Source organism: Triticum aestivum, chromosome 6D, assembly GCF_018294505.1.
Source record: "Triticum aestivum cultivar Chinese Spring chromosome 6D, IWGSC CS RefSeq v2.1, whole genome shotgun sequence".
In the NCBI taxonomy this organism is placed as follows: Eukaryota; Viridiplantae; Streptophyta; class Magnoliopsida; order Poales; family Poaceae; genus Triticum; species Triticum aestivum.
In genome coordinates, this window is record NC_057811.1 from 446,153,873 (window position 1) to 446,176,248 (window position 22,376).

General features: G+C 45.6%; 2 protein-coding genes and 1 pseudogene across 2 annotated transcripts; 1 reads left to right on the forward strand and 2 right to left on the reverse strand.

Moving 5' to 3' along the window:
* Positions 1–687: 687 nt before the first annotated feature.
* On the reverse strand, positions 688–3,656 carry LOC123142671 (putrescine hydroxycinnamoyltransferase 1-like; annotated as a pseudogene).
* Positions 3,657–4,234: 578 nt separating this feature from the next.
* LOC123143382 (uncharacterized) lies at positions 4,235–4,890 on the forward strand. Its single transcript, XM_044562297.1, has 2 exons — positions 4,235–4,278; positions 4,464–4,890. Exons 1-2 carry the CDS (start codon positions 4,235–4,237, stop codon positions 4,888–4,890), a joined length of 471 nt encoding a protein of 156 aa, XP_044418232.1.
* Positions 4,891–8,535: 3,645 nt separating this feature from the next.
* On the reverse strand, positions 8,536–11,511 carry LOC123145729 (uncharacterized). The gene is made up of 4 exons (XM_044565201.1): positions 10,871–11,511; positions 10,451–10,706; positions 10,236–10,349; positions 8,536–10,021 (listed from the first exon to the last, which is right to left on the reverse strand). Exons 1-3 carry the CDS (start codon positions 11,258–11,260, stop codon positions 10,297–10,299), a joined length of 699 nt encoding a protein of 232 aa, XP_044421136.1. The 5' UTR covers positions 11,261–11,511; the 3' UTR covers positions 8,536–10,021; positions 10,236–10,296.
* Positions 11,512–22,376: the final 10,865 nt, after the last annotated feature.

Genomic DNA, 22,376 nt, shown 5'->3' on the forward strand with positions numbered 1-22,376 from the left:
TTGTTTAGCTGCTAGTTTCTGTGCTGTTTGTAGTGCTCTACCTGCTGTTGTGCCTAAGGTGATGGTAAGGCAACCACATTTGAATGGGGTGAGCAGAACACAAACGTGTATGCATCCAAACAGCTGTGGTTTGCAACTACTCACCCTTAAGCACAAATGCGGGCAACCAAACAGTCGGCCCTAAAGTGGACATTGGTGCAATGCAGACAACTAAACAACATGCAGATGTTGATTTGTTGTTTGTTTTTGCTAAACCAGACTGGATTGAGATGTGGCTGAAATGCATGCATTATACACCCAGACAACCAAACGCGTCCCTATGCTCTTGTCTCTTCATCCACATCCAAGCTCTCTGCCCTGGTTATAGCTACGCGGCTAGCCTCCATTCCTAATTCAGGTGTGGTAACTCCACTTTTATCAAAATGGATATAGTGTCCAAGGCTTACCTCTAAAACGCCTAAACTATGTGCATTTTAAGGCATTTTAAAATTTTGCCTCAGAACACATGGAGGTGATCTTTAAGTTTTGCCTTCAAATGCAAAGTGTTTTTTTTGCGGGGTCAAATGCAAAGTGTTGGAGGCATTTTCCATGTTTTGCATCCAAATACACATATATTTTAAGGCGTTTTGAAAAAAAAAAGCGACGACCCTTTAACAATCAACGCAACCCGCCTCACTACCTCAGTCCTCAGCCCTGTCGATAAAACTTGTGTAAACACTCCATAGCTGTAGCATTGCTCTTAATCCACGCAAAGACTCCAGCATTGTTGCCTGCCAAAAAAAAAAACTAGCATTGTTGCACGTACAACCAGTTTCTGCAAGTGCGGGAAGATATGAGATGATACCACCTTTCACATTAATCCACTCAAAGAGCTGACGAGCTTCCGTTGGTCTCGGAGTTTAGCAAACCAAAGTACTCCGGTACCAAGCTAGTAACCTTTTTTTTTTTTTGAGCTGTCGTTGGATGCCGGATGAGAATTGAAAGGTGGATCCTCTAGTGGTGTAGTACGGCAGTGGGTAACCAATGTTTGCGCTAGAGTTCAATGACGGCACGACACGATACATAAATCCTGCAGCAGGAAGCAAAATTTTGTTGCATACACGTCCGTGTGACGACGTCCCGCACCTTGCAGGCGGTGCCCACCATGATTATCCCGTTGCCGAAGTAGCGTGCCGGGAGCGGCGGCCTCAGGCTGCGCCGGAAGTTAGCCGGGAAGCTGAGCCGCGTCTCGGCGTCCGTCGGCAGCCGCCGGGCGGCGCACATGCAGCGCCACACGTGGGCACTGAGGGTGTAGAATGTGCTCGCGCCACCGCAGGCACGCTTCAGAGCCGCGACCTGGTCGTTGGAAAGAACAAAATTCTCGTTGACGGCAGGCCCAGATGGCTCCGGCACGCAGTGGCGGATCCAGAATTGGAGCAAGCCCCGGGCCCAAAAAAAAAAAAAATTGTCGCGAGAGAAAAACTTAAAATCCATCTAGCTACAACTACCTCAAATATGGCTCAATTGTACCCAAATTTAGAATTTAAACTCAATGCTTAATGATACAACAAAATAGATAAAAAATGACAAGAACTACAAACAGTACGTGTAGTAAAAAGAGTACCAAATCAATGGTTTGCTTCATCAGTGTCTTCCATAACTTGATCAACGGTGGAAGAAGAGCCAACACCTTAGAGAAATCAGAAGCAAAATTTCATGAGAGAAGACATAAACATGAATTGAAACAATTATCATTGTACAAAGTTGAAAACTTACTACTACGAGGAGGTAAAGTTCCTTTGCGAAATCTATAGGCTTGAAAGCGATATATAATAGCATCATCATCAACCTTTGCAAATATTTCTCGCTCAATATTGCACACCATGGAATAATTCAACCAATCATCACCCATCTTATTCCTCAACTCAGTCTTGATAATACTCATAGCTGAGAAAGCTCTTTCCACTGATGCGGTTGCAACAGGCAAAATCAATGCCAACTTAATAAGACGATATACCAAAGGAAAGACTATGTGTCTATCAGTTTGAACCATCTTCACAGCAAGACTACAAAGGTCATTACAACTAACAAAACTTGAATCAGCTCTCACATCAGCAATGAAGTTTTCAAGTTGGTTTCTAAGGACAAAAGAAATCTCATATATGGAGAAGTCATCAGCATACATCTGAGCAAGTTGAACAAGTTTGTCTTCATCAAAATTAGCAAATGAGTTCCTTGGATCAAGACAAGCAATGCATCTCAACAATTGAGTAGATCTTTCAGCAAAGCGGTTATTTAACTCGGTAATTATTTGGTCAAGCAGAACATTGAATATTTCATATCTGAAGCGTTGATAGAAAGTTACCATTTGACCACCACGCCCCCTTGAACGGCCCCGAGCGGGTATTGTATCATCCATGTTAGGCAATATAATGTTATGTTTGACACAAAAGTCAGTTGTGTCCTTCAAGAGCTGATCCCAACCATTATCTCTTATATTTTGAAGTTGCCGCAATGTGATCCCAATCAAACTCACTGCTAGAACTATGTTTTGTTCTTTCCTTTGCAAACATTGTGACAACTCATTAGTCTTGCCCAATAGTTTGATCATAACATGCAATATGAAAACAAATTCAAAACTTTCCATCTGAGATATCAAGCCACCTGCTGTGGTTCTTTGTGTTAAATTTTCTGCATCATCATGAATGTTCTCTAATACATGCAAAACAGATGTCCACATCTCAATAAACCGACACAAAGTTTTATGATGTGTGCCCCACCGTGTATCCCCAGGTTTAACAAGGTTGGTTGCTTGGTTTTTCCCTCTTCCTGAAAAAATTTCCCCTGGCTGTTAGTTGGGCTAAGCCCCGGGCCTAATTCAAAAACATACCTAGGTAATAACTAAAAAAAGCCACGCCCCGGGCCTGGGCCCTGGGGACCTCGGGCCCAGATCCGCCCCTGCCGGCACGGGTATGTTTGGGTCGTTCTTGAGGGACAAGAACACGGAGAGAGAGTCGGGGTTGACGACGCGTGGCGGGGAGCGTGCGCGGAGGAGGGTGCGGTCGTGGCATGGCAGCTCCAGCGCCGCCGCGACTGCTCCAGCGCCATCCCCAGCCCCGTCTCTCGAGAAGGCGGACCACGTCTGGAAGAAGTGGAACGCGCTTAGGGCGTCGATGGCGACGTGGTGCAGCGCCGTGCCTAGGGCCACCCCACCGCACTTGAAGAAGGTCACCTGGACGGCGAGCATGACATCGTCGATGTCCCTGGGGACGAAGAGCCTCGTCAGCTCCGGCGACGGCTGGCGGGCGCTGAAGTCCTTGGGGAGCGACCACGAAGCGCGCGCCCTGGCCGGTGCAGTCAATCTCTGGCCGGCCATTCCCATCGACGCCCAGACGGCCGGCGAGGGGGTAGAACGGGACCAGTGCCTTGGCCATCGCGGCCTTCAGCTTGGCCACGTCGAAGAAGTCGTCGCCGGAGGCGGCGCGGTAGAAGTAGATGGTCGGGGTGTGGCCCCTGTTGACCATCATGAGGTCGGGCGGGGAGAGCCAAAGTCCGTGCCTGGGCATCTCCTCGCTGGGCGTCACCATGGAGCACTCCACCACCTTCACCTCCTCCACCACCTTCACCTCCTCCACCATGCAGGACTCCATCACCTTCGCCTCTTCTACGCAGGCCATTCTGCTGAGGTCGTTCGTGGTCTCGTCCAAATGGGAAGTACTGGGAGTATACGTGTACTCTTGTTGCCCTCGCGATTCTTTTCCTTTTATGGACGAGGCTGCACATGTACAGCTCACTCAATTAAGGATGTGCCGGAAAACAAGTTGACATATCAGTACTATGTGGCCCGTACAATTATTTTCAACCATCCGATCCAATTCCGTCACCACAAAACAAATACCTAAATAATAAGTGCCACACATGTGTCATTTATCAACTTGGTTCAAATGCTTTCAGAGCCATTAGATAAAAAACACGGATCTTGAAGCGCATCCCCGGCCACGTCATCGACTGAGCGTGCGGTGGCAAGGGCCAATGTCCCGAACGACTAAAACGCAGCCCACTCGCTCCCACCGCCCACACGCAGCCCACTCCCCCACCCACAGTCGTATCAGTTTCTCAAAAAAAGAAAACAAAAAACCACGATCGCATCTTCTTCCCCCAGTCTTCACCATCACATGTGAAATCCCTCGTGGTGAGATCCTGGCCAGCGACCAAAGCGAGGGGACGGCACTCGGCGCCGTTGGCTGCGAGGAGGATGTGGGGCTACCTGCGGGCGCTCTTCTGCAAGATGCGCAAGCAATGGCGGATCATGAACTTGACCAACATGGGGAAACATTGTAAAGGATAGCATTTTCTTTTCTTAAAACACATTACAAATAGTTAACAAAGTACTGAATATACATATGAATGCATTAGTAAAAAAAAATCTGTCAATTGTATGTGGGGGGCATGGCCCCCACCACCCCACCCATTGGATCCGCCACTGTGCACATGGGCAAGCGCAAGCTGCTCCTCGGCGCGCACCTCCTCGTGAGGCGCCGCAACAAGTCCCTCTCACGCTCCGTTGCCAACTTCCTCTCCCACCACCACGGGCACCACAGAGGCCGCCGCGAGTACGAGTTCTCTTGCAGTGGCAGCCTTGACTTGGGCTCCTTCTCCATGCACTGCCGCGTCCCCGCGTCGTCGTCGCCTGGGGCGCTGATGATGCGTGAGGAGCTCGCGATTGGGGAGGAATGCAAGTCTGCGGGGATGCCGCCGTTGGTGCCCGGCGCGGTCGACGGTGGGTTCTCGGTGCGGGTGTCCAACTTCCCGTCGGACGAGGTCGACGGGGACCAACTGGGTCTGGGCGAGGCCGTGGACGACGAGGCAGAGGAGTTCATCGCCCGCTTCTACGCCCAGCTGCGTCGGTAGAACCAGATCGGCCTGCTCCCGTACTACCTACAGGAAGCCGCCGCGTGATCGACAAGCCGCCCGACGCCAGCCGGTACGCGAGGTTTTCTGGTATACCTAAGCTTGTAGAGCCTGCATTTGTAAAGTGCAGGTTATCAGAGAGAAATAAAGAAGTAGGAAAATGTTCTTCAAACTGAAAGAAAGAAGAAGGAAGTATGATCTTAACAAGGAAAACGGGTAATAGGATTGAGCATAGCATGCAAAATAGGATAATACCATGGTTTTGAAGAACATTTGCCATGACTGTTCATTTTGGAAGAAAAAAAATCAGTAACTCGCCATGTTATTTTCATACATTTGCCATGTTGTTTTTCATACATTTGCCATGTTCTTTTCCATAGAATTGCCATGTTGTTTTTCATACAATTCCCATTGCCTAGATATTAACAGCTTTCTGAAGTTGCCACTTAATTAGCAACTTAAAAAACAGGGCAAAATTGCCATGTCAACCTAAGATGGCAAACTTGCCTAAGATGTTCAAAAAACATGGCAAGCTTGCCATGTCAACCTAAGATGTTCAAAAAACATGGGAGACTTGCCAAGTCAACCTAAGATGTTCAAAAAACATGGGAGACTTGCCATGTCAACCTAAGGTGTTCAAAAAATATGGCAGACTTGCCATGCAATCTTAGTCACATGGCAATTTCCAGGTTGTTATGTTTCCGACATCTTTTCTACTTCACAATGGTAATTTCATTTTTAATATGATGGCAAATCTAATTCATACAACATGGGAATTTCTATCCTGTTCTTTTCCGTATCATGGCATTTTTACACCATGTGCTTTTTGCTCCTAGCAAACTCCACGTTATGTGTTTACTTAGTTTACAGCCATCTAAAGATGTTTTTTGGTGCCATCTAAGGACCACGAGTAGTGAAATTGATGATCGGGAGTAGTTTTTGCTCACACCTTAGTGATGGCAATTTTTTATTTTTAGTAACCATGGCATCATTTTTTCGTGGCCATTTGTTTTTACATAAGCATGAAAATTTTGATAAAATATTTCATCAAATTTGAATATGCATTTTGACATGGCAAATTGGAATATACATTTTTTCCACGACAAAGTTGAATCATTTTTTTGTGTTATTTCACAAAAAACGGCAAATTAATCACACAAAATTTGGCAAGTTTTGGTAAAATACCATGGCAAATTTGAACATGCTTTTGCCATTGCAACTATTGAACATTTTGTCTTATTTCACATTCATGGATTTTTTTATTATATTATCATGGCAAATTTGATAAAAAAGATCAATGGCAAAGTTGTATTTGCGTTAGCCATGGCAAGTTTCATCTCTGTCCTTGTTCGTAAACAATGGCATTTTTTGCTATATATGATTTTTTTTCATGTGATTTTCCATGGCACTTTTCTTTATCTAAAAACATGACGCAACTTTGCCATGTTCAAAAACATCCCAAATTTATAGATATTGAAAAATGGCAACTTAATATGTTCAACAATATATATATATATATATATATATATATATATATATATATATATATATATATATATATATATATATACATCTGGGCTATTCTGTTACGCGTAACAGAATATTATTCTGTTACCCTACTTGAACTGATGAATTCAAGTGGTTGAACTGATGAAATTCGAGCGGTTGAACTGATGCTTTCTGTTGCTGTTAAAAATCGTCTTCTTTAGTTCAAATTTTTTTGCAATTTTTTTTGTCGAAACGGGGTGTGTAATATATCGTTGGAAAGCTGTTGACATCCACATTACAATCTTATAATTTGTTTTTGCAAAAAATTATGATTTAAGAGCAGTTTTGAAAAAACTGCTTTTTTTCAAAACCGAAAACGTGAATCGTATTTTGGACTTAATTTTCAAACGGTTTGTCGGAATTGAGCAAATGAGATGGCATTGGAAAGCTTGTGAAAATCCGCATCTTCCATATATCTACTATTTTTTCAAATTCTATATGATTTAAAAGTAATTTGAAAAACGGTGAAATTCTGGGCGAAATGTTTTTTCACTGTTTTTTGCAAATGGTTTGTCGGATTGACGCAAATGATACGGCGTTGGAAAGCTATGGAAAATGCGCAACTTTTGCATATAGAAAGTTTTTTCTAATTCCTTATGGTTTAAATACGAATTCAAATACGGTTAAAATTGGTTTTGAACGCGGTTTTTTTAAAAGTTTGTCGAAATGGGGCAAATAATATACCGTTGGATAGCTATCAAAAATGCGAAACTTAGTCATGTTGAACGTTTTCTCAAATTCGTAACCGTTGAAGAGTAATTTTGAATATGGCGAGACCCATTGTTCTGTTTTTCCGGTCGAAAAACAGAGTACTCGTACTGATCTATTTGTGTGTTTGTACTGAGGTATTTTTCACATTAGTTTTGAATGGTTCGGAAAAAAGTACTTGAACGGATGTCTGTATGGCTTTATACTGAGCGTGTTTCACACACTAGACTTTACTCTGTATTTTCGATATAATTTTCCTCGTAATTTCTCAATGGTATCATCGTGCCAGAAATTGCATAATTTATACCATTTGAACTGAATGATTTTTTAATAAAACAAAATTGTTTTGTGTGTTTCTTTTTTAGAGTTATTTTTTACAACGGTGTTCTGGACTTCTTTTGTTTTGCGACTTGAACTTTTACCGTTTTGAGCTTTTACCAACTTCAATTTTTGAGTGTGGATGAGCACTTGAACTTATAGAAGTGAAAGTTATCTGTTTTAATTCATATTTGTTTCTTGTCCGAACTTATGGTACCATCATCATTGAACCCGCATGGTTTGTGTAGCTGAACTAAAATAACTTTTTACCCGAATAAATGTGTTGTGATTTTTCTTTGAGCATACTTTCCTCGGGTCCATAGACGAACCAACTGTGTTTTATTTTTTGAACTTACATGCTAGTAATAATTAAACATTCCCATACAAATTTTCTCTATTCGTGGTCATCAACCAAAATAGTCAGGAGAGAGAGCACTATCGAATGTTTTTAGTTCAAACAATTTTTCCTTTCTTGCACAAACATCTAACTGTCATTACACTTTTCTTTAAGAAGTAGCAATCAAATCACCATAGACAGAAAATTTAAACTTGCAGTTGCTGCTTTGTGTACCGATTCCATGTTTTGGTCATCCTCATTGCCTACGTCATGTACTTCATCCTCAACCTGCTGGTGTCCTTCGTGCTAGTGATCAGCGTCGTCATAGTGGGCTAGTGATCAGCGTCCGTCCAAACCTCCCTCGTGCTGCAGTATAGAGAGAAACAAAATTGTTAAGAGGAAAGAGCAGTAGAAAGAAACAAATTAGAGGTGAGCTACAAAAACATTAAATTATTCTAATAAATTCCTATGGTCACTGCAGCAGCTATGCAATATAGGAAGCAAACTTTTCACCCAAAAACTGAGAACAAAATGCTTCATGTGCAAATTCCATTAGGTACCGAACAACAGTTCTCCAACAATACAGTCCAAGAGTCCATAGAGCATTTTGTTCAAGATTTCATATATGCACTTGATTTAATATATGAGAAAAAATGCTTCAAGTCCAGAAGTAAAAGTTCATAGAGTATAGCTCTTAGTTCAAAACACACACTATAATACTAAACTTTACAGAATTTTGAAGAAACTCGCTGCAAATCATTACTTTTTCAGGTGATATATCTAAAGTTACAGAATTTTGAAACTTGCACTGACGATATTTGTGCACACGCACCAACTATTCTGTGATTTTTCTTGGACTGAAGATAGAATACGCACTGAACTAATATTAAGTCTGGTACAGAAATTCTCTATTCATGAACTGACAATATTTCTTCTATGTCGAATACACAAGATCTCCTCAATGGGCCATGATGTAGGCATCGCCGCAGGCAATACTTGGCGCACCGGAGAACCTGTACTGTTGGATTTGTCGAGAGAGGACTGAGGGAGCACGCCGGCGTTGGGGTGGCGGATGCAAGTATTGGAGTTCAGCCTAAAATACAAGAGAATGGATCAAAATGAATTCAGATTGACTTCTAATCATTTATCAAGCTATAAAAGTTAGAACTGATGTTACACAAACCGAGGCATTTTTTTATATGAACAGCTCACGTAATATGTATTGTACCACTGTTTTTTTATTCTCACGACAAATAAACATAGACTAACGAGAGAATGTATTACTGGACAGTAGGCATTTTCTTCTCAGGACCACTTTGGTTTTCTTTTTCTTTTTCTTCACTTTTGCTCTGCTTTCTTTTTTCTTTGCTTTATGAAGTGCCCCATCAGAATAGTTGAACTTTAGATTTTACCAATCTCCACATCTACTGAAGCTCCTTTTTTAAACTAATGGCGTCAGTCCTAATATACTTGAACAAAAACTGGTTAAGAACAAAAACTGAAGGAGTCGAAATTCAAGAAACTAACTAAAGTTCCTTATGTTCCTTATGTACTTGAACTATATAAAATTTGAAGATTTGAACTAATGTTCTACTTAAGTACCGACACTACAAAATACATAAAACCATTTTTTAACACAAACAAATCTCTACAACTACCAACACTACAAAATGCATTGTGCAGGCAGAGAGTACAATATAAAACTCCCACTCTCATACTGTAATTTGCTGCGGATAGCGAAAATCATTTGTGATAAAGAACGAGAGGAGGTGAATTCGAGGGATCCTCTACATGAACTGAACAGAGATAAATGGACAAACTGAGCAAGCTCACACATGAACAGAGGAACTGGCCAAGCTCCACACGAACTGTTATCCATAGGCTTCTCCTTGTCCTTGCCTTCACAAAACGTAAGTCTGAACTTTGAACAGCTCTGGAACAAAAACTGCTATGGATCAGTTTTCTCATAGGAATAATATCAAACAACTTGAGGGTATTCACGACACAACAAGAACAAGCAACCAACTTTTTCAACGAATTTAAGAGAGGAGAAAGAGAGAGATCCACATGGGGTTGTAGCGAAGAGGGCAGCTCCCGCATCATCAGTCCGCCAGTGCAAGATGGGGAATAGCAGCAGGTCACAAAGAGGGCGGCTGTCTGCCTCGTCATCGTAGTACTAAGGGACGCGCCCTTGTCGAACTGCTTGACGCAAAATTTGAACTGAAAAACAAGTAAAAGCTGAATTCTTATATATTTCAAGGACAAAAGAACCTCCACAACCAAATAACTGATTTCCTTTTTTTTAACTTTAAAAGTTTTAATTTTTGAACCATCTCAATAGGTGTACATGAACTTTTCATGACACAATTTTTGTAGTCGATTTTTTGCTCAGAACATAAAATAAAAACACACGCCCAATGCACTGTACACTCACCTAACACACAAAAATCAGTGCTCAAGCATTGATGCTTCAGGATCAAGAATTGGTGCAAAATTCAGAGACAAAAAATCATGTGATGAAACTTCAGGATCAACAATTGGTCACCTCCTACATAACAAAATTCGTGAGATAAAGAACAAATGTGCAAAAGTAGATCAAAATGAACCAGAGAGCGTTCTGGGGCGGTGACCACCATTGTAGTAGGATACCTCGTTGGCGACCACGCGAGAATAGGGGATGGGGCACGGCCTGCAGCAGCAGGAGGTGGCGACGTGCAGAAGGAAGAGGCTGCGATCTGACGGCGGAAGAGGCTGTGACCTGACGGCGGAAGAGGCCGCGACCTGACGAGAACACCTTAAGTTGTTGTAGGCATTTCAGTAAACACCATGAGGGCAACAAAATAACAACAATAGAAAACATGGCTCTTCTTTCCTTTGTGTTCTGCGACTTCTCTGAAATCAAAACCTTATTTCACAACAAGTAGAGATGAAGTAGCATCAGCAGTTCATATAGGGGAGCAGCAGCAAATAATGAGAATTGAGAGTTGAGAGGAGCAGTAGCATCACGCTCGTGAGAGAGAAAGCAGACTCATTTCAAAAAAGAAAGAGGAAGCAGACGAGAGCAGCAACCTGCGCATATTGGAGGAGGTAAACGAGTCCGGCCGTTCGAGGGAGGACGCGCGACAGTTCGAGGGAGTGCGTCGGGCCGTCCGAGGTCCCGCTGGAGGATTTGTCCGGTTGCGGCGAGGAGGCCGACGGGAACCAGCTGACCAGGAGGTAGCGCCACGAGTTGTGCACATCCATTGGAGGAAAATGCGCCACGCGTTCGGAGGGAAGCTGCCCCCCGCCGGCACGGGGAACGGAGGTGCCGGCGTGCTTTGGGAGGGACGCCGCCGGCGCTGGGAAGGGTGGCCGTTGGCACGCGATGGGAGGGAGGCCGCCGGCGCGGGGAAGGAAGGCTGTCGGCACGCGTTGGGAGGGAGTCCGCCGGCGCGGGGAAGGCAGGCTGCCGGCGCGCATTGGGGAAGGCGACCGCCGGCGCGGTGAAGAGGGAGGTGCCCAGTTCGTGGCCCGGCGGTAAAAGTGCGCGAGTTTCGGAGATGTGGACGCGGCGGCGCCTTGGGATGGGGGTGGCAGCGCGGTGGCGCGCTGGGGTGGGAGGGGCGGCGCGGCGGCGCGCTGGGGTTGGAGGATGGCGCGGCAGCGTGCGGGAGGAAGGGGCGGCGCGTGGGAGGGACGAGAGGTGGTGGTGACTGGTGACGCGCTAGTTCCACGGCTGGGCCTTGAGTAAGACGCGTCGCGCCCTATATAGGGCCGGGGTAACAGAATATGTCACGGGTAACAAAATAGTCCAGCCCTATGTATATATATTTAAAAAAATGTCAACTTGGTATGTTCAGCAAGATGGCAAAGTTGCCATGGCAATTTTACCATCATAAAAAAATGGCAAAGTTGTACTCCCTCCGTCCCGAAATGTAAGACGTTTTCTGGTACTATGATAGTGTCAAAAAGCGTCTTACATTTTGGGACGGAGGGAGTAGATGTTTTAAAACATGGCAACTTACTATGTTAAAAAACAATGAAAACTTGCCATGTCAAACTTAAGGGGCATGCCAACTGTAGTTCACGGGGGCATGGCAAAAATACTTTAATTCACAACCAAAGTGGGATTTGTCTACATTTTCATTGCAATGGCAACCTCTACTTTTTTTTACATGTCAATTTTTACTCCATTTTTTGACATGGCAAATTTATTATATAGGGCATGGAAATTCTAATTTAAATACAATGAAAAAAATTACATTATTCAGAAAATGACTTTTTTTAATATGTAGAATGGAAAATATACTTGTGTAGCCATGGCATTTTTTAATTTATTCCCGTGGCAAAATTACTCTATTTTTGCCATGGCAAAATTTACTACATTGTTTCCGTGGCAATTTTTACTTTATTTTTGCGCCATGGAAATTTATTGTATCGATCATGGCAATTTTTAGTTTAAATATGATGGCAAATATATATATTTTCCGAACATGGAAAATTTTACTATGTAGCATGGTATATACCTATTTTCCGATGGCAAGTTTTTATTTTTTTTCATGGAAATTTAATCCATTTTTTCATGGCAATTTTTATTTAAAATAACATGAATTTTTCTTGTTAATTTGTCTAGTTTCAACTTTTTTGTATTGTTTCAAAATGGCATTTTGGCATACATTATATGGAACTTGATTAAAATTACCATGGCATTTTTAACTTATGAATTTTGCATGGCATTTTAATCTTTATTTTTTGATGGGAGTTGCCATGTCTTGTTTCTTTTGGGTCATAAAAATACAAACGGCGGCATTTTCTGCTTTCTATAGGGGATGGTATTTATTTTTCGTCCCATAGCGAAAACTAGGCTTTAATATGTTGCAGCAAAAAAACTGGGGTTTTCACTGGTTACTGGTCTTTTTTCTTTTTCTTTTTGTTTCACGGGCAACGACATGTAGGGTGTCGGGAGGCTGTGCGGCCGTGGGGGAGATTGTACTGAACGATTTCGCTCGGTCCTTGGCTCTCCAGGACTGAACGTGCGGGTAGCCTCCTTCCCTACCACACGTGTGGCAGATATTGGCGGCCAACAAATAAGAAATAATGCATTCAACCAACAATCTTGCACAGCTTGAACTTTCTCACATAAATAAGAAATAAAAGAATGTAACTATGGTTTGTGAAGGCTCGACTAAACTGTACAAAGACATTTTATATGTTTATAAAAAAAGCCTTTTGCCCACAACGATCAACATACACGCAACCGTAAAATATACAAACACTTTTGAACATTTTTCGCATACATAATTATTTTCTAAAATGTACAAACACTTTCTAAAAATAAATTAACATTTAAATACATGAAAATATTTGAAAATATACAAGGAATATTTTAAATAAACGTTGAACTTTTTCAGAAAACACATTGACCACACTTGTGGAAACACGATGATGTTTTTAAAGAACGTTGAAATTTTCCAAGTGCACGATGGCAATTTTTTGAAACACGTTGAACATATTTCAGATATCTAAATATTTCTAAACAAAACAAATAGATTTTAAAATAAATAAACATTTTTATAAATCTGTGAACATGTTTCTAAAATTACATGAAACTTTTCTCAAAATACATAAAAGCAATTATGATATGTGAGCATTTTATAAAATTCATAATATTTTTGAACTTCATAAAAATATAAAATTCATGGCTTTTTATAATTTCATGAGCTTCTGTATAAGTTCTTGGACATTTTTAAAATAAACAGTCAATTTTAAATTCTTGAAGATTTTTGAAAAATTCTTGGAAGTTTTTCTTTAACAATATTTTAAATATATGAATATTTTAAAAATCAATGAAATTCTATAATTTGTGAAGATTTTTCAAATTTGTTAAGTTAATGAGAAATTAGCATAATAGAAATCAAATAGAAAAGCTGACAATAAAAGGAAATCGCTGAGCGCTCGAAGCAAAGAAAGCGCCACAAGGTGGCGGCTTAGCACACTTTATAGGGACAATGCTGCGCATAGAGCGTGGAAACAAAAGAGAACAAGAGCTCCATCAAGCACGCCAATTGCGAGGTCTATCGTTGTCGTCAGAGCGTGTTCAAGTTACTGTGCTAGCCCATCTGAAGAGATTTGGGGAGGTTCTATAGACCAGTTTTTAAATCTTTCATGCGCTTTTTCTGGTTTCTCTTTTTGTGTTCAATTTATTGGTTTCTTCATGTCATTTTTTTCAAATATATGTCTCCTTTTCCTATGCACGTTGTACATTTTTCGTATGCACGTGTAACATTTTTCTGATACACATTGAACAATTCTCAAATGCATGATGATCATTTACTCAAATAAATCTAAAACATTGTTAAATATGCATTGATCATAATTTTTTATTTATGAAGCATGTTTCTAAACTATGTGAATATTTTTGACGTTGTGTATACATCTAAAAAAACCATGAGCAAATTTTCAAATGCGCGAACATTTTTTTTATGTCACCATATATTTTATGAATGATATGAAATTTTTTTCAAATTATGTGAACATTTTATTATATTGTATACACCTTTTTAAAAAAGTGAAGAACATTTTTTGAAACACGTGAAAATATTTATGTAAACCTTTTTAATTGCACAAACATTTTTTTGCATTACGTAAATATTTCTTAAAAATGTGATTTTTTTTCAAAGGCGTGAATAGTTTTTACGTGTCACAAAATATTTGTTGGAATGCTGTCAACATTTTCAGAAAGTTGTGCAAACAATATATTTACACTGCACTACCGTTTGGAAAATGTGCATAATCGCCTTAAGAAATTAATAAAGTAAGTATGAAATATTTATTTGTAAACAAATTGAAAAACTAACAAAATTAAAATGGAGAAAGAAATAAAAAGGAAAAAAATGATCGAACGAACTGAGATTCGTAGCAACTAACGGGTTGGCACACTACAGCTCAGTGGGCTAGGCCGAGTCCTTCGAAAAACCGAGTGCCACCAATCTCAGCGCATCTCCAAACCGTTCCTACAACAGTTTTGCTAAGAGCATCTCCAACCGGCCCCCCAAGACACCCCCCACGGCCACTTTTTGGGTGCCGGCAGTAAAATATCCTCCCACCCGCGCCCTCAAAGCCTCACTTTTTGCCGGATTTAAAGAAAATTGACGCCGGCAGTCCCACCCCAAACCCAGCCCCCTGGGGAGCAGCTGGGCGTGCCGGCGATGCCTTTTTCTTGCGGTTGGCCCACTGTCGGCCTCCCACAACCTCTCTCCTCTCTTTTCCTCTCTCCTCTCCCCTGCCCCTCTCTCTCGAGCGCGGAGCGGCGCTGGAGGAGTCCGGCGTCCAGCTCGGGCGCGCGTGGTCGGCGTCCGGCGTGCTCGAGGCGACAGCCAGCCCCGAATCCCTCTCCAGCGTGCTCGAGGCGAAGTCCGGCGTCGCTGTCCTCGACCTTGTAGGAGACGCCGCAGAGCAGGGACGAGTCGTAGCCGGAGGTGGCAGTGGCGCGCTGCACCAGCAGGCGGCGGAAGCCCCGGTCGAGGACGGCGCCGGTGGAGCACGGGGCTCATGCTGCTCTGCTCGAGCTCGGCGGCGAGGCCGGGCCGGCCATGGCCTGGGGCGGGCGCGGCCTGGGCACGGCTTGGGGGTGGACACGGCTGGAAACTTTTTCACCCCCAGGCCAAAATTTTCGCCGGCAGGCCCCCAAGCGGCGAAAAAATGCCTCGTGGGGGGCTCAACGGCTGGAGATGCTCTAAGTCTCAGTCTACTTAGACTTTATTATGTCTCAGTCGATAATATATTCCTTTGATTTTGCATCTAAATTCATGCAAAAAAATTCTTTTCAGTTTTTCTTTTTTCCTTCTTACATACTACTCCCTCCGTCCTATAATGTAAGACGTTTTTTAACACTACACTAGAATATAAAAAGTCTTATATTATAGGACGGAAGAAGTATATCACTTGACTTAGACTTGGTTATGTTTCAGTCGACTAAGACCTAGCCACATCCTTCCTACAAATCTCAACCGGGCAGGCGCTGCGTACGGTGCTCACGGCGACGCTGATGACTGGCTGCTCCTGATTCCGGACGGCTCGTCGTCGTGAACACACGCGCTCTCATCCCATTCACGTCTTGCCCCATGCTGCCATGCGTACAGTTGGCCGGTTGCCATGTTTGTGCTGACCGTTGCACCGTGTGCTCGTGCTCCCATCACTGGCTTTTACGGACGTGCAAGACATCTTTGCTTTGCTCCAGACGGCGGCGGGGCGGCCCATGCTTCGCCACTGCTACTGGGTCACCCTTCGGATGCATCGCCATGCCGATGTTATAGTGCTACGTACGTCGGTAGATGGATGGTAAGAGTAAATCTCGCTGTCGCTGGGTTCTCATTCAGTCGGCGTCCTTCGGGCGCTCCAAGTTTAATTTTGTCCCGGGCACGCAGCAGGCATTTACCCGAGGAGGAGCATGAGATCCAGTCAAATATGGAGTCAGCTAGCCACCTTGTAGCTAATAAATCTGTCCGTACGTACTACATCAAGGCCATAACTAATCGCGCATCCCGACTTTACTACTTCAGGGATAGAACATTTGACTAGGAGGATCTTGCAGGTCTCGATGTGGAGGATTTTGACGGCGCATGTCTCGACGTGCATCGGCGCATGCTTGTGTACCGTACGTACATCGAGTCATCCAGACGTGGCATCATATGCGTCGTAGAACCTTTTTTTTTTTTTTTTGCGCGGTCGTGGAACCGTTCGATGCATGGACCGGCCCGGTTTCGGACGGGTACCTGATATCTCTCGAGCCTGAATGCATATGCGACCGAGCTGCAGAATGTTTGCGGCGTCCAGCAAGGAATTGCAGTGCTCACCTAAAGGAAGAAAATGGGAATTGCAGTGCTGCGAACTTTGGTTTCTCCTAAATAAAGAAGGAAAAACAAACTTTTTGTCTGACGTACGGTCATCCCCAAAAGCTCTCTCGTCGGCTGAGTTCTTGTGGCGCGACTGAAGTTAGGAGAAGCTGTAGGATCAGTCAGGCCATCAGCTGCAGTGCCTGAGATGGAACAAAAATAAACTGTTGGACTTCAATCAACTATCCCATCCCGAACAGTTAAAAAAACCTGGTTCCTGTTTAACTGTGCACCGACTGCGTTCGTGGGCATGTCCGGAAGCCAAAACCTGACCGTGAACAATCTCCCGAATGAAAATGCAGCGGACGCTGCTGCGCTGCCCTCGGCACTTCTATGGATGTTTTTGGTTGGAGCCACGCGCTCTGGCCAGGCACGTGCTGCCCGGCCCGGCGCTGCGGCAGAAAACGGCTCGGTAGCATTCGGGAGTGGCCCGCCACACATGCATGATACTGATGATAGTATCACCGGATCGTGGCATTTCAGTTTTACCCTTTGTTACTGCCACGTCTCGTGTGGTAAACGCAAACCGTCGTAGTACAAGGCAAGCATCGTCTGGTCCCGATCATTATCTGCTCACAGAGCCACTCAATATGTTTTCTCAGAAAGATTAAAGAGCCTCTAGGGACCGAACTAGCAGTGAGCATCTACAAAGCGTGCCATAGATCAAGGGACTGTTCGTAGTATTTTTGCAGCGGGAAATGCCATGACGGTCACTGAACTTCTTTTAGAAAAGGGCGCTTATAGGCGCCGGTGCACTGGCTGAACTGTTCGGCCGGTCCAGCCCCAGCCACCCGATAAAACGATTAAGGGCCGTTAGATCTGATCCCTGATTCGTCTTCCTCCTAGTTATCCCCCGCCACAACTACGTTCGACATCCCCAGCGACCAAGCTTGAAGAACCACCACGGCGTCCCCGTCGCCGGTTGGCGCCCTTGCCGGCCATCCTTGTCGCCGGGGCTGCTCGCCGGCGCAGCTCACTGGGCCGCCGCAGCTAGCCGGGGGCACTCGCCAGATGCAGCTCTGCCTTTGCATCTCAATGTGTCTCGCACCCCCTAGATGCAGCTCAGGTGCCCGCGCTTCCCATCGATGCAACTTCGCCACCCCCGCGCTCGCCATGGACGGATCCCGCCCTCGCCGCCCGCGCACGCCATGGATGCAGCTCCGTCTCACCGGCGATTGACTGGTTCCAGCAAATAGAAATGCCCGTTGTAGCATTTTTCGTTGTCGGTCGTAGCAAAATGGAGACACGGTTGCAGCAAAAAAAAAAACGTCGCCGTCGAGCCTCGCAGCTCAGCCGTGATGGATGTCGCAAAACGTTATGCTGGTTGTAGCAAAAAGCGATGCTAGTTGTAGCAAAACGCAACGCCGGCTATGTGTTGTAGCAAAACGTGACGCCGGTCGTAGCAAAATGCTATGCCGGTTGTAGCAAAATCTATGCCGGTTGAAGCATGTAGCAAAACTGTAGCGTTTTTTCATCTTCTTCCACCTCCAGTCGTCGCTGGTTGAAGCTTTCTTATTTTCATAGTGTCTAGTTGTAGCTTTCTCTCTCAATGGTTGGAGCTTTTTCCAACAACCGTTGAAGCTTTTCTACCAAAAGTTGTAGCTATTTTCTTTTTAGCAGCACTTGGTCAAGGCTTTTTGTGTCGTTTCGGTTGAAGCTTTTTTAATCGAAGGTTGTAGCATTTCATGTCAACGGTTGTAGCTTTCCGGCGATGGCGCTGACCGCTTGTAGCTTTCTCTACATCCGGTTGAAGCTTTTCATCTAGGGGGATGAAGCTTTTTTTTAAACGGTTGCAACATTAGGGGGTGCGACGATTCTGCAGAAGCCTCCGGTGTCGTCCATCGCCGCTCGCCTCGTTGGCGGCGAAGCAGAAGCACGAGGCATGTGGGAGTTGCAACCAACGGGAATGGGATTGGTCAAACGACCTTGCTGCATCCAATGGCGAGCAGGGCTGCAAGCGTGGCGGAGTGAGATCTACATCCATGGCCGGCGGGGGATCGATCTTCCATGGCCGACGGCGAGTTACTCACGCGCTGCAGCGATGGAGGCAGGAGATGCGGGCATCGGCGCTGCGTGCTGCAACGACGGGGGCAGGAGACGAGGATGGGGCGAGATCCGCGGAGCTGGGAGACGGGGATGAGGTGGGATCTGCGGGAGGTTAAAGAAAAGCAGCGATTTGGATGACCCGCATCCTACGTGTCGCTTGGTGGATGGCTGAGGCGGAGCGCGCGTGGACACGACCGGCCGAGTGGTTCGGCCGGCGCCCCATCCCCAAACGTTTTCCTTTAGAAAAACACAAATAACTCCGTCATCTCCCGGCGTTTGAGAAACGCCGTTAGTAATGTCTTGGAGGAGTAAGCTTTGGTGGACGAAGAACGCTTAATTTTCTTACCCACAAAAAAAAGCTTAATTTTCTCGCAATCATTTTGGCATTTACATCGCACACCAACCAACACGACATGCATATGCATGCATGCATGGGAAGCCAGGCAGCCTTGGACAGACACGCCTACTGCGTGAAGCGGTGAATGTGCCCATATGTCCGGTCGTACCGTCAGTCAGCACTCGCCATGTTCGCGCCAAGCGTGGCACGTACCACGTACACTCGTCCCATGCATACGTTTTTATGGATGTGCCGAGCAGAGACGGTTCGAACCCGGCCGGACGTACCTCTCGCCAGCTACCTCCGTACGGGGCCATGCCTCGGCCTCGATCGCCACTGTTGCTGCGCGCGTCACCTTTTGGACGTACAGTAACTCGACTGGATGCTCGCGCCAGCGAAGGAACTGCCATAATAGTTTGGCATATTGTTTGTACGGTTCGTGTAAATGAATGAATCTCACATCGACCGCGGTGTTTCTCCGTTTTCCTCCTTCTCATTCGTTGCGGCCGGCCCTCAGACGCTTGATTGAAGATGTACGGTACGTGCTCGCGCCACCGCTGGCACGCTTCAGAGCGGCGACTTGGTCGTTGGAAAGGACAGAAATCTCGTTGACGGCAGATCCAGACGGCTCCGGCACGAGTATGTTTGGGTCGTTTTTGAGGGGCAAGAACACGGAGAGAGCGTCGAGGTTGACGACGCGTGGCGGGGAGCGTGCGCGGAGGAGGGCGCGGTCGTGGCATGGCAGCTCCAGCGCCGTCGCCGGCCCGTCTCTGGAGAAGGCGGACCACGTCTCACGTCTGGATGAAGTGGAACACGCTTAGGGTGTCGATGGCGACATGGTGCAGCACGGTGCCTAGGGCCACCCCACCGCACTTGAAGAAGGAAACTGCGCTGCCTCTCCAAAGGCGATTCGCCGGCGATCGCGCCCGGAGGCCGATCTTGCCGCGCCGTCGGCTTTCCGCGCGTCATCAATTCCAGAGAGAGAGGATGTTCTTTTTTTTTATTATAATATACTGTCAGAGCTGGTCAATAGACTGATGGCCTCAACCTTTGGTCAGGCGAATACTTGACGATGGTGGCTACGCCACCTCCCCCGTCCGGCGAGGCCTTGGCCTTTGCCGCCTTTGCCATGTGTGAGGTTTTGCCCGCACTACGGCCCCGCGGCGGCCCCGTCCGCCAACAGTCCTGTCGATCTCGGAGTCCAGATCGATCTGGTATGCCTAGGGTTCGAGTCCGTCGGTGGTACGATTCCTATTTCCGCACGCAAGGCTTCCCCACCCGATCAGGCTCCATATCTTGCTGGAGCTACGTGGAAAGAACACCGTGCCATCAAACAAAGCTTCCCCCTGATCGAAACAAGCCGCCAGATCCAATTCTCGGGAATAGTCCACCTCCTACCGGGGTGTCGTTGAAGCCGCTGTCATTAGCGATCTTGGCGGGTGCAGTGGAGGTGAAACCAACGGACGGTGGGGGCGATGATGGGGCTCCCATAGCGGACGCTACCCGCCCGAAGCCGGCCAATGGTGGATCCAAGACTGCCCTTGCAGAGAGCTCCGCAGCCGCGAATGCCATCACAGGAGGCGGACAGAGCATGGTCCGGCTGGTAATTGGTGGACCGAGGCCGGCGGCGGATCGGCCGGTGATCACAGGACCTGAAGACTTCGTGAAAGGAGAAGACCTTGATGAGGAAGTGGTGTTGACAGAGTTGTACCTAGAGGAAGTAGGTGTCACAGAGGAACCTGAACGACCATGCAAGATGATCATGCTTGTACATGCTGAACTGCAAGTCCGGAAGGGCACACCAAAGAAACAGAAGCTGGTCATGGAGGAGAGGTACACACAGGAGATGTTGCAGGGAGGTGCGGCTGGAGTGGATAGTATCATGGAGGCAACCAGCCCAGGGGCCGCTGGTCAACTGACGGAGCCAAGTGTGGTGCTCCGTCAGGAGCAATGAATTGCATGAGTTGGAACTGTCGGGGGGGGGCGGCCAATAAACCGACAGTTCGCGACTTAGTTGGCATGGTGAAGGCAACACAGACAAAAATTTTGTTTTTATGTGAGACTAGACAGAGTTCAGAAAAAATAAAAAGATTACGTACTCGGTTAGGCCTTAGAGGTTTTTCTGGTGTCAGCAGTAATGGGTTGAGTGGTGGCCTTGCTCTTTTCTGGTGTGATAGTCTGCATGTTGAAGTTCAATCATCGAATGATAGATATATTGATGCATATGTGCGGCTGTCTGAGCATGATCCTTTGTGGCGGTTGACATGTGTGTATGGGGAACCACGCACCGAAAATCGACATTTGATGTGGACTCTCATGACAAGCCTTAAACAACAATCTGATCTCCCTTGGTGTGTTATGGGTGATTTTAATGAGGCCATGTGGTCCTTTGAGCATTTTTCGGTGACACCTCGCAGTGAGAGCCAGATGCTTGCATTCAGAGACACACTAGAGGTATGTGAACTGGTGGATCTTGGATTCTCGGGCTTACCGTTCACTTATGACAATAAGCAGAGAGGCAGAAAGAATGTGAGGGTACGTCTGGACCGGGTGGTTGCGGATAACCGGTGGCGGGATATATTTGGGGAGGCACGAGTGGTACATAAAGTGTCACCATGCTCAGATCATTGCCCGCTTATGCTACAGTGTGTTAAAGAGGAGACTAATCATGTACGTACTAATTTTAGAAGGTACGAAACCTTCTGGGAGAGGGATGAGAGCCTCCCTGAACGTGTGGCAGAAGCATGGAGGAGTGCAGGACAGAAATTTAGCCTTGGAGATATTCGTTCAGGCCTTGCTAAGCTCATGACTGAGCTACACGCGTGGAGTAAAAAGAAATTTGGTAATATTACAAATGAACTTGAAAAATCTAGAACCAGGCTGGAGGAGCTAATGAGCATGAATGCAGATCGGAATGAGATACGGAAAGAGTCCGACCATATGCAGGAATTGTTGTACCGAGAGGAGATGCTATGGATGCAACGAAGTCGTATTGACTGGCTTCGTGAGGGAGACCGTAACACAAACTTTTTTCATAGGCGAGCACCATGGAGAGCAAGGAAAAATAAAGTGAAAAGGCTAGTTGATGATAGCGGTGGCAGCCACGGGGAGCATGAGGTAATGGCTAACATGGTTAGTTCATATTTTCAAAACCTCTTCACCCGTGATGACTCACTTGTACAACAGCATCTCCTGGACTTATATGATGAGAGAGTTACTTCGGAGATGAATGACCGTCTGTGTGCTGAATTCAGTGAGAAAGAAATATCTGACAGTTTATTCCAGATGGGCCCCTTGAAGGCGCCAGGCAAGGACGGCT

Bases quoted from the DNA above. Each gene is read 5' to 3' on its own strand.
- LOC123143382 (XM_044562297.1), top strand. From the start codon at position 4,235: ATGTGGGGCTACCTGCGGGCGCTCTTCTGCAAGATGCGCAAGCA. The intron at 4,279-4,463 runs ATGGCGGATCAT...TGGATCCGCCAC, and splicing joins TTCTGCAAGATGCGCAAGCA to TGTGCACATGGGCAAGCGCA.
- LOC123145729 (XM_044565201.1), bottom strand. From the start codon at position 11,260: ATGCGCGCCGGCAGCCTGCCTTCCCCGCGCCGGCGGACTCCCTCCCAA. The intron at 10,707-10,870 runs GTTGCTGCTCTC...TTGTGAAATAAG, and splicing joins ACCTCCTCCAATATGCGCAG to GTTTTGATTTCAGAGAAGTC. The intron at 10,350-10,450 runs GTATCCTACTAC...TTTGTTATGTAG, and splicing joins CTCGCGTGGTCGCCAACGAG to GAGGTGACCAATTGTTGATC.